This window comes from Erpetoichthys calabaricus, chromosome 3, assembly GCF_900747795.2.
Source record: "Erpetoichthys calabaricus chromosome 3, fErpCal1.3, whole genome shotgun sequence".
Taxonomy (NCBI): Eukaryota; Metazoa; Chordata; class Cladistia; order Polypteriformes; family Polypteridae; genus Erpetoichthys; species Erpetoichthys calabaricus.
The window spans coordinates 94,101,159-94,113,549 of NC_041396.2; the positions used below are offsets into that span (position 1 = coordinate 94,101,159).

At 41.7% G+C, this 12,391-nt stretch overlaps 1 protein-coding gene across 2 annotated transcripts in view; it reads left to right on the forward strand.

The window, feature by feature from the left end:
- The first annotated feature begins 5,123 nt into the window (after nt 1-5,123).
- slc41a1 (solute carrier family 41 member 1) overlaps nt 5,124-12,391 on the forward strand; it is a 73,060-nt gene continuing 65,792 nt past the window's right edge. Inside the window, exons 1-2 of one of the 2 annotated variants that reach the window (XM_051924610.1) lie at nt 5,124-5,391; nt 9,604-10,841. In XM_051924610.1, the coding sequence (XP_051780570.1) occupies nt 10,443-10,841 (399 nt within the window). In that variant the 5' untranslated portion in view covers nt 5,124-5,391; nt 9,604-10,442. Of the gene's footprint in view, nt 5,392-6,693; nt 6,867-9,603; nt 10,842-12,391 lie in introns of those variants that run through there. The other variant, XM_051924611.1, reaches the window with a different exon arrangement.

Here is a 12,391-nt window from a genome sequence, read left to right on the forward strand (position 1 = left end):
TTATAACGTCTTCACAGACACAAGTCCTGGCAAGAACTGAGTTAAAATGGTGGATATTCCATGTTTTAATATTTCCAACGGAAAGAGGTGAGTCCAGGTGGATGGACACTGGAAGTGACGTCAATATTTGTATAATCATCGATCTCCCAGAGTGCAGAGGGAAGAAGAGAAAAGACATTAGCACATACAGTAGCACCAATCCCTGGAACGATAGTACCATCACCAAAGCCCTTAAGTTGTCCCCATGGGTGGGCGTCCAAGCCAGACAAGGAACAATACACAGCCAGGAGGCCAGAGTGATGCAAGGATAGCTGAAACAAGCTGTCAGGACTACATGTTCCTCCAATATGCTAGGTGGCAGCATCCCTGGTTGACACTACCTGTTTGGACACCTGCAAGCAATGCTGGGAACTGTAGTCTCATGGGGCAGCCTTATCGGGTTCTGTGGGTGCCACCAGGGGGTGCTGCAAGGATCCATGATCTCCTTTGTAGGGCTTCTGTTTCACCTGGAAGTCCTTTCAACAGGCTATGCCCTAGCACCAGAGGTATTCCTGCGTCCAACATAAAAGAAACTGCTCAACCTCATCCAGGCAAGATTTTTTTTATTATAGTTATGTTTATTAAATTTTAAGTATACTGTTGTTTAAATAAGGGTTTTTATAGGTGTGGATTCAGAATTTGGGATTAGTTTCATGTTTACTTTTGAAAATGAATGGAGATTTTATTTTATTTTTGCTTGCTATAACACCATTTGAAGTTGCTCAAGTGACTGCGTTTGTTGTGGTGATCTCATCACAGGTTGTGATGCACTGTATAAATAGGGCAACCCAAACAATTGCCCATATGTCTCAATGGATACTCCTACCTTAAGTTATAGTTAGTTTCATTTTTCAAGTAAACCTAGTGATAGGATCTTTTTTGAATTTTGTGTTGACTTCTTTTTGATTTTCAACAATGACTTTGTTCCGTCACTTTAATTTAGGTTCCCCTGTATAAATTTTTTCCCAGTTTTGAACCTCTGCTCATTTTGACCTTGTTCCTTGTATTAAATGTCATCTCCTGGAAGTCAATTTCTTATCACAACAATCCTTGGATACCATGGGTGTCTTTAACAAATATTTAACAGCACTCTGATTGTCTCTGTAAATTTTAGGGTGTGGGGGGGTGCACTCCTGTAGCACACCAAACCAAGAATAACATCAAGGAGACCAAACTAATGACTAAAAGAGATGTATGACCAAAAAATAATGGGATGATAAAAAGGGACCAATCAAAATACCAAATACTGCCTTTACCTGAGGGCCTTTCTTCCATTAATCCTTTCTTTCAGTTGAGTACTTGACGACTACGCTCACTGGACCACTAATCATTACTGTAGGTAGTTTTATTAAAATTTGACGACTATTGCCGAGTAATCTGGATTTTTTTTTTTCAGGTTAAGGGCAGCTCTGCATTTTCAAATGATAGCCTAGAGTGCTATCTAGTGGCCCCATTGTCCTCTAAGCCCTGGACCTTTGGTAGGCCTTGAAAGGCTATGTCTGTGTGACAGTACCACCTCTGCCAGCTCTCTTTGAAATGTGTCATTTTCCCATATGTTTTCTACTGAAACTGTGTGCCCTCCAGTGCCCATGGTGTCTTGTTTCCCATGGCACTTCTTCCACTCACTTTTAAGTGGTCATGTTCTGCAACTTATCAAACTAGATGTACTAGATGTGATCTCTCTATAGTCTCATCTTTAATCTTAACACACACACAGTGGATTTGATGCACCTGGTGATGTCACACTGATCAATGTTAATGCCTGTTAGGCACTTAAATTCAGTGCTTGTACAGCCCAGTCTCCCTCTGTTGCTGCCCTAAAATGTCCATAATCCTCATTCTACAGTCAACTATTAGCTATAGTCAAAATGTCAACTGTCACCTATGAACTGTTGCTACAGCACTTCTTTACTTCTCCACCACAGATGTGGAAATACTCACACACCTGCCTGAAGTAGGATGGGCCTACAACAGGTTCAAAATTGTGCTGCCAGAGCCCTGACTCTAACCAGTGCAAAAGATGGGTCTCTTAAAATTGAATCTTTTAAATTGAAATCTGAAAACCTCTGCTATTAGAGTATGTATAGTCATATGAAAAAGATTGTGAACCCCTCTCAGTCTGCATAATAATTTACTCTACTTTCAACAAAAAAGATAACAGTGGTATGTCTTTCATTTTCTACGAACATCTGAGTACTGGGGTGTTTTCCGAAAAAAAGATTTTTAGTGAAACAGTATTTAGTGGTATGAAATTAAATCAAATGTGAAAAACTGGCTGTGCAAAAATGTGGGTCCCTTGTAATTTTGCTGATTTGAATGCATGTAACTGCTCAATACTGATTACTTGCAACACCAAATTGGTTGGATTAGTTCATTAAGCCTTGAACTTCATAGACAGGTGTGTCCAATCATGAGAAAAGGTATTTAAGGTGGCCAATTGCAAGTTGTGCTTCCCTTTGACTCTCCTCTGAAGAGTGACAGCATGGGATCTTCAAAGCAACTCTCAAAAGATCTGATAACAAAGATTATTCTGTATCATGGTTTAGGGGAAGTTCTACAAAAAGCTATTTCAGAGGTCTAAACTGTCAGTTTCAACTGTAAGGAATTTAATCAGGAAATGGAAGGCCACATGCACAGTTGCTGTTAAACCCAGCAGGTCTGGCATGCCAAGAAAAATACAGGAGTGGCATATGCGCAGGATTGTGAGAATAGTTACAGACAACCCACAGATCACCTCCAAAGACCTGCAAGAACATCTTGCTGCAGATGGTGTATCTGTACATTGTTCTACAATTCAGCGCAATTTGCATAAAGAACATCTGTATGGCAGGGTGATGAGAAATAAGCCCTTTCTGCACTCACGCCACAAACAGAGTCACTTGTTGTATGCAAATGCTCATTTAGACAAGCCAGATTCATTTTGGATCAAAGTGCTTTGGACTGATGACACAAAAATTGAGTTATTTGGTCATAACAAAAAACGCTTTGCATGGCGGAAGAAGAACACCGCATTCCAAGAAAAACACCTGCTACCTACTGTCAAATTTGGTGGAGGTTCCATCATGCTGTGGGGCTGTGTGGCTAGTTCAGGGACTGGGGCCCTTGTTAAAGTCGTGGGTTGGATGAATTCAACCCAATATCAACAGTTCTTCAGGATAATGTTCAAGCATCAGTCACAAAGTTGAAGTTATGCAGAGGTTGGATATTCCAACAAGACAATGACCCAAAACACAGTTTGAAATCTACAAAGGCATTCATGCAGAGGGAGAAGTTCAATGTTCTGGAATGGCCGTCACAGTCCCCTGACTTGAATATCATAGAAAATCTATGGGATGATTTGAAGCAGGCTGTCCGTGCTTGGCAGCCATCAAATTTAACTGAACTGGAGAGATTTTGTATGGAAGAATTGTCAAAAATACCTCCATCCAGAATCCAGACACTCATCAAAGGCTATAGGAGGCGTCTAGAGGCTGTTATGTTTGCAAAAAGAGGCTCAACTAAGTATTGATGTAATATCTCTGTTGGGGTGCCCAAATGTATGCACCTGTCTAATTTTGTTATGATTCATATTGCATATTTTCTGTTAATCCAATAAACTTAATGTCACTGCTGAAATACTACTGTTTCCATAAGGCATGTCATATATTAAAAAGAAGTTGCTAATTTGAAAGCTTAGCCAATGATAAACAAAAATCCAAAGAATTAAGAGGGGTTCCCAAACTTTTTCATATGACTGTATATATTTGACTTTAACCATGGATCCAAGATCAGGTTCCTCTTAATCCTATATGTGATTGAACCCTGACTATTCTGCTTACAGCCCAGCTGTAGGACAGTTGCATGACTGCATCAGGACTGAAGGACAGCTAGAATCACTTTTACCTGTGGAGGTGTAGACATCACTAGACTATAACATCAATTCACATAAAATATCACTACACTTGGCAAATGGCATCTCATTTCTGACAACAATGAAGTCAAATTTTCAAAGATATCAGATAAAAATTTTGAATAGTTTTATAGGGTCATTATTGTCACATGTTGACAATACAGTAAAACTCAACTTGAAGGTATAAAACCTGTAACATGCTGGCACTGTCCCACACCATGATTAGCGAGTATAATTACCTTACCTTAAAACCTATGTCTTCCTTTAGATGAAATATCTCAGAACACATTTATCATAACCCAGCAGTGTAACAAAACATAGAGAATGGTGAGAATACTGGTCAGTTTTAATTCATTGTTTTAATACAATATGCTCAACCTTATGGTTTAAAGTCCAAAGTCTTAACCACTGTAACACATTGTCTCCACATTATGAATTCATCCAACAAATCTGTACATCAAAACTACATTAAATTACAAGACTTTGATTAAATTCTCCACTTATTGATAAACGTGTATGTGTTTTTCATAATATAACTGAAATGTGTTCTTCACCTTCTGAGAAAGCATTTCACAAAACATCGGAAAGAACAGAGCATTGCAAATGTGAACTGCTCATTCAAGCAGTATCTGTATCTGTTTATTCCAAAGCAGAATTGCAGGAAGCTATTCCCTATTTCAACACTAACGTAGCATGTAACTCTGAATGGAACACATTTTTTATACAGCACTAGCTTAGCACACACATACCTGAAGAAACTCCATTTGGTCATGGGGAGAACGTGTACACTTCACAAAGAATTTGTCTCTGCTAATCACTATACAACAGTGTCTTTCTCAAAAATTATATTGTATCTGTTCTTAATGGCACAATCGCACTAAAATAATGTGATTCCTTTATTAAAGATTAGGGAATTAAATCACGGTGAAAAAGTTGGGTAAAATAAATGTCATACACAGTGGATGACGATCTTCTCCGCTATATACATTTCTTTCACTTGCTTAGCTGTCCTGACTAAAGATAATAATATAAAGTGAAATGTGGAATCACGTCTGTGCTCTGCGAGCTGCCGCAGTGCATTGCCTTGCTTTAACGCGCTAGGAGGCGGAAACTCGAAGTGTGCTGTGATTGGTGAGACTCGCGGAGCGCCAGCCGTCTGAGCTACGCCTCTCTACTTCCTTCCACAGTACATGAGCTATTATATACTGTCGGAGATGCGGAAGAAAGGACTGGGACAATGTAACGGGATCGGAGAGGAGGCGTGTGCGAGATGAGGGTGTGAGCAAGTAAGCCTGCGTATCAATCAGTAGAGCTGACTCGCTCGCAGCTGGCTGCGCCGTACTGGGCACGATCGATAGCACACGTCTGTTTGAAAAGCTTTGACAAGAGGGGGCAATCGGAATGGAAGATGCTACTGTGAAGGAGGTGGTGAAACGCTACGCTACGCCAGTGTGGAAAACCGGGTAAGTAAAAAAGCCGTGAAGTGCACAGAATGAATGAGAAAGAAACATCGCAAATCGATACCCATTTGAAACTAACGGGATTCTGTTATCGGCTAATGCCGGAGCGGGCTGATACTGAGGGTACAGCAGTGAAAGCGAGTTCGAACCGGCAGGCATAAGGTCATCTAGACGGTTTAGTAATTCAAGACCTCTCATTTCCAACGCCGACCCTACCTACTAAACTTCCTGGAAGTTCACAGCTGTTTCTACTGACCAACTTGTTAGCCTTGTTTCTGCCGCGTCTTATCATGCTATTTATGTAAATTGACGACTAGTAATCTACAATGCATAATACAGAGGAACCTTAAATTGAGCAAGAGTTTGAATAGTTTTATTTTTTAATACGGCTTTCTTCATAGAAAGGCTCGAATACGCGATAAAGTAACTTGGATTTAAATGTCATAATTCGCCAGAGAATGGCGCGATCATTGAGTAGCGGATGAATATTTGATTGATTTTTGAATGTTAAGTTAACACGACTCTGAAAAAGGACATTTTCCCCTTTCACGTGTGGCCCAGAGAGAATGCTGATGTAGGATCGAACTATTCCATCTCTCAGGTCTTAGTGTGAGATTTACGATTATCACTTCATTTTGGCTTTCGATCATCAGTATATGTAACTGTATACATTATCAAAGAACCAGTACAAACGGAAAAAGTTTGATATGGACAATAATCTCCCCGGTACATTTAAGTAAATTTTGCCCTCTGGAAATACACAGACATTTAAACTACAAAGTTGGCGGCTTAGTCTTCGCCTTCGACTGACAGTGTGACCCTAAAGCAGTCACCCACCCGTCCGTGCTGCCGTTGTAAAACAATGGTGTACATAAACTTTGTGCAAACAGCTCATCAGTATGGAAAAGCATGATATGAAATGAATTTGCTTGAATTTCTTAAGTGGAAGTGAGTAAATATGGAAATGGCCCGGTTTATATACCAAAACAGTAGTACAGCCCGATTCCAGGAATGACATTGATTAGTTACGTTACCGATGCCATCTGGAAAGCGACTGATGAGATCGCTAATACAAACGGTCGAAATGAAGCTAACGCACAGTCTCTGCGTAATCATGCGAAAAGCTCACCAACAAGACCGCCGCATCTTCGGATCGAGACTTCAGTTAACTATTCCAAGGAGCTGATGAGGCTTAGACACTCATTTACGAGGCCTCCAGGGCGCCCTCCTGAGGAGGCGTGACAGCTGCTATCTCACCGCAAAAAATCCAGAGGCAGATTCAGCACACTCTAGTTGGGAGGAAAGGGGGATGGGGGTGCTGTGAGATTGTACCGCTGGGCATGTTTGGGAGCGCACAGGAATTTCCCTGAAGGAACCGGAGATTGCTGATGCCTGGTCAGTCCAGCTTGACCTGTTGTCACAGCGACCGTGACCAGCGGATAGAAAGCAAGCAAGAGATTGAGCGAATCAGCGAACAGGTGAGCGCGAGTGAATGAGCTGTGCAGACTTGTGTGTGTGATCGTGTTGTTGTTATTTTCCCCCCATGCAATGTGTGCTGACATCGAAAGAACAGTTTTATTTTTTGACACCGAGCGAAACAATAGCTTACATTCAGCGATCTTCCTGTTCAGAAGCAACCATGCGCGCTCAATTGTGTTTAAAATAATGCAAACACCCCCTGACCTAACCTGACGGGCGGTTCCAGCTTAGACGGTACAGGTTCACTCTACTAAAATGAATGTGCGGGAGGAACCGAACACTTGGGGCGACTGGTAGCCTTCTCTGTGGTACAATATGTTGAATTTTCTACTAGAACCCCAGTGAATTTAAAACGTGGATCAAGTCTGCTTGAGGTGAGTTGTTGAAATGAACCCAGCCAAATAGCTTATTATAGCCATAATAATAAATTTTATTTATATAGCGCCTTTGTCGCGCTCACAGACCTAAACGCTTTTATAACATTTTAACGCGTTAAAAGCATTGTATGCACAGACCAGTATGGCTGGCTTGTGGGCTGCAGGGTAGCGCTGTAGATAGCGCCGCGACTTCCAGTGTTTCCGTTAGTTTTCCACGCGAAGTTTGCATACTCGCCCCGTGTCTGTGTGGAGTTTCTTCGGGGACTATTGGGGTGCTATAGTTTTGTTTGATTACTTTAACTATGCAGGCTGGTGTTGCTGTATTTGAGTCATATACTTACCGGAGCTGACAAACTATCCAAAAAATGAGATTTCAGTATACAAATTAAAAGTATGTAAATATTAAAATATATCCGAACTTAGCTTAACACTAGCTTTTCCTTATATTATTTCTATGGTAACGGCGCCAAAATCGAGAACAAAAACTAACAGAAAAAATAATAGAGATACTTGTGTAACTATTTCATAGAAATATAAAATCCGTCAAATCCCGCAAAGATGCCTGATATAAAAGAGAAGCAACTGCACAGCAGTCTTGTCATAACTCTAGAAGTAATGGCTGGATGAACAAAAACGCCTTACGGTAGCGTGACGTAAAATCAACAATGAAAAGAAACTGAAATCCTTAGGAAACTCGTGCAAGGACACAGTGCTTCGCTGCATGATTAATGTTTTTAATTTTTTTTTTTTTACTCGTAGTAAGTCTGTAAAACATGAAGTGTTTATAACTCTGCATGTTGCTTGGATGCTGCAGCTTTCAAATGTAAGTGGCGTTTGAAAATACCATCCTCTCTGAGTATGGTACTGAGTGACGTGATCCAAAAGAAATATGTGCATTAATGCCCGCACTGAACAAATGAAGCCCAAACAAAATTGCCCATGATTGCTTGCACAAGCAAATTTCAGTCATTATTTTATTTTTCTCTAGCTAAGAGGCTTTTTGATACTTGAAGCCACACATGAAGTAACTGAATATACTAAATGTTTTATAATGTAAATGTTTAGACATCATAAGTTTTTTTGCAGGATTTTTCAAAGTAACTTAAATTGTTTAAAATAAGTTTGACTATTTACAAATAAACGAGTAAACAAACGTTAAAAACTGCCTAGCATTGAAATCTTCAGCAACAGAGACTTGTTTTTTTATTTACTGCTATAAAGTGCGTTCCTTGTCAATTACTCTGTAATAAGCATATTCCTGCATGACTTGTTTAACCTGTCTTCTAATTAGATTTTTTCAAATGTTTTGGTTATTGGGTTAGGTAAAACCAATTCGTTAGCACCAAGTTTGCTGAGTGGACTAACGTTATTAAACTGACCTTTTCTTTTGTTCTCTTTTTTTGGGTGAAAACCTGGGTGTGACGAACTGTCTCTTTATTGACTCCCGTCCAAGGTTTTCTTGTCTTTCTTTCCTGGAGCCTGAAATTCTGTTTCTATATCTCAGTTCAGTCACAAAGAGAACGCATCTACCTTTGGCCGGCGAGTGTGTGCTTTCCCGCTCTACGAAATGTAGTTTGCGAGGACCGGGTTAAACCATTCTGGCAAATTGAGGGATGGGTGTTACAGTATAGAGCGTTTCTGGATTGCTACTTTTACATTTCTAAATGGTAGTTAAGTGTTTCTTTTAAATTTAATTTCAGTAACTGGGTAATAAAAATGTATAAAATTATGTTAACAGTATTTCGAGGGCCTTTGCTAGTCAGAGGCCCTTGGAATCGTCCTTACTCCATCAAACGACTCCCCGGGTTATGATGCACTGGCATCCCGTCTAGTTTTGGTCATGCTTATAGTTAATTGGTTATTAAAGTGATAGATATAATAATCTCCATTCTGAGTTCTTCCTAATAAATTGTGATCCTCAGAGACTGTATATCTGCTGCAACTGGTACGTTTTTTATCTGTAAATGTCATATAAGGTGTTCTGCTAAGGTTATATGTTTAGTCAACTGCGTAAGACCGCTGAGTTCATCATCAGTCTGCTGTAGTTTATCGAGCACAATATGAGTTTGACCTCAGCTGAACTGCCACATGTTGTTTTGTAGACAGGTTACTACAATATGGCAAATATAACAGTGGGCATTACATTGTGGGCCAGAGACAAACGTAATTTACTGTAGCGCAATGCTTGGTTCCCCTGGGTCATTAGTCAGGCTACCTGCCATAAATAGCAAATCACATTCAAGACCTTCAGTACAGTATGTGCTGCTCTTGTGGCCGCGTTTTCAGTAAATAGAATATGACATGCAAAAGAGCCTGCGGTTTTACTGATAATGCATTTATACTTTCTTTTGCTTTTTAGGAGGACGAATTTGCCCCCCTTTTAATACCCACCACACGTTATTGCCGCCCTGAAGGTTCTTCTCCTTTAAATGAAGTGTGCGCGTCCACGTGTTGAAAGGTGAGCCTCTTCGACTGCAGAGTGGCCAGCGACTAACTTTGGCTGCTGAACAGAACCTAAATTCATTGAAGGGGAGAGGCGTCAAAGGAAGGGCTCGGCAGAAAAACAAAATAGGACTTTTTACTTGGCTCTAATCCTCAGTGCTGCCAAGTTACAGTAACGGAGTGCCTTCATTTATTTCTTTTACTATGTGATACACCAAACGCCACCCGCTATTTTTCACACTGAAGGCCTTTTCTTTCCGTGTGTATATGTAAATATATTATTTTTTTTCTTCTGTTGACTTTGGACTACAGATCCAGGGGGGATGGGAAGGAGCTGTTAAAGACCCCGTTCCAAGCCAGCGAGGGCACTTTGGGACAAACACATTGAAATGCATCCAGACGAAAGCTCTTTAAGCATTTTGTGGGGATATCCCCTTGTTCTGCACGGATGTTAGACAGAATTGCAGAAGGACTGCACAAGCTAAAAGTGAAAGAGTAAAACGGACACATTTTATATTTGTCAATTTACCAATCTGGAGTGCTTCTATAACAAAAGGAGTCCTCGCCTTTAGGTGTGTACTGTGCTTCATCCTCAGCTGCGCACAGGATGCCAACTTTATAGTCTTTATGGACTTGTTTTCCTGTCAAAGCCATTGGCTTACAATACATACATCTGTATTCATAATGGGATATCCTCAATTCATTTTAAATAACCAACTTCTGTTTTTTAATTTAATTTGAGAATCAATCCCAGAAATGTCTGTGAATATAGTAGAATCCAAAAAGGACGCGGTTGTGCTTGCCTACCACCAGGCTAGCCCTCTGGTGCACCCGACCTTGGCAGTCCTGACCCCAGATGAGCCGGTGCAACTGACTGACTTCCCAGGGCGAGGAGTAGATGGGCTTGATGGGGATCGAACAGAAATGGTGATCATGGAATCGCGGGCCAACGCAAAGGGTGTGCGGGAGGAAGATGCGCTCTTGGAGAATGGCAGTCAGAGTAACGATAGCGACGATGTCAGCACAGACCAGAGCCAGGCCCCAGCAACGCCGCTCAAGGAAACCTCTTTTTCCATTGGACTACAAGTACTTTTCCCTTTCTTGCTGGCAGGATTTGGGACAGTAGCTGCTGGAATGGTGCTGGACGTTGTGCAGGTAAGGTGTGCCCTGCCCCATTCTTCATACTTACCATTTTTCTGTCACTTACTTTTAATATTTCTGCAGACAAAGAGTGCCAACACTTTATCATGTTATATTAAACCTTGGGAAACTATCAAATTAGCCTCTCCTCGAGCATTCAGTCCCTCCTGCTATTCTTTCAGAAGCCTGCATAACAGGGTGGGGGTAGGTGGGGGTGGAAATGTTTGGCACGGGGCTTGATTTTCATTTACCATATTTTATATAATGCAAGTTGTGAAGCCCAGGGGCGCTTCAGCCACCCCAATCTCGACACAGACAGGCAGAGACACGAGTTTGCCACACAACACACATTTATTCACATGGGAAGCGCTTTTCTTGCTCCCACAGCAGCACAACACAAATAAACAGCCCCAAAAAACCCAGACCTTCTCTTCTCTTTCTTTCTTTTTATCTGCCTCCACTCCTCTCCCAAAAAGCTAAATCCACCTCCTCCCGAATCTGGTTCCTTGCATAGTGGCGACTGGCTCCTTTTATAGTACACCCGGAAGCACTTCAGGTGTCCAATGAGCTTCTTCCGGCAGCACTTCCGGGTGTGGAGGAAGTGCTGCTAAATAGGGCTCAGGAAATGTCCAGGCACCCCCTGGCAGTCGCCACAAGCCCCAGCAGGGTTGAGCTTCCATGCTCCAAACCCATGGCCCCGCTGCAAGCTAGGGGGGCTGTCCTCTAGTGTTCCACGGGAGATAGTGTCCGGAATAAGCTCTCTCCCCTTGTCTGCCGCAATGTACTGTTATTGTCACATTTACAACACTATATCTAACCTACAAAAACTTTCAAATGAGCCCCGACTAGTGATGACAATTTCGAATAACTTTACTGATTTGATTCTTCTGAACTACCAGATTAAATGAATTGATTTGCTTGATTTATTTGTAGTAAAAAACAAAACCTTTGTGGGGGGATTTCCCTTCAATTAATTGCAAATTAACTATTATATATTTATTATAATGTATATTTAATTACTATCATGATTAATATTTAATAATCTATATATATAATTCACTAAGCCACTGACAAGTAGCCACCCATGGAAAGCACGCACCGACAAGTAGCCACCCATGGAAAACACGCAAGACAGCCACACCCACCAGCTCTAAGACCATTGGATACGACGACAACTCGCAGAGCCACGGCCACCAACTCGGACGCAGCAACTCACAACACCGGGCGTCATTCACGTTCGTCTCTGCTAGACTCCACATGCACCTCTGAGCCACGTTGACTTTTCATTAGTCAACCTCAGTGGAACCTCGGTTCACACACAGGCAGCGCCAGAGAGAGAGACAGAGACACACACACAGGCAGCGCGAGAGAGAGACAGAGGCACACACACAGGCAGCGCGAGAGAGAGACAGAGGCACACACACAGGCAGCACGAGAGAGAGACAGATGCACACACACAGGCAGCCCGAGAGAGAGAGTCACGCACACACACAGGCAGCGCCAGAGAGAGACAGAGGCACACACACAGGCAGCGCCAGAGAGAGACAGAGGCACACACACAGGCA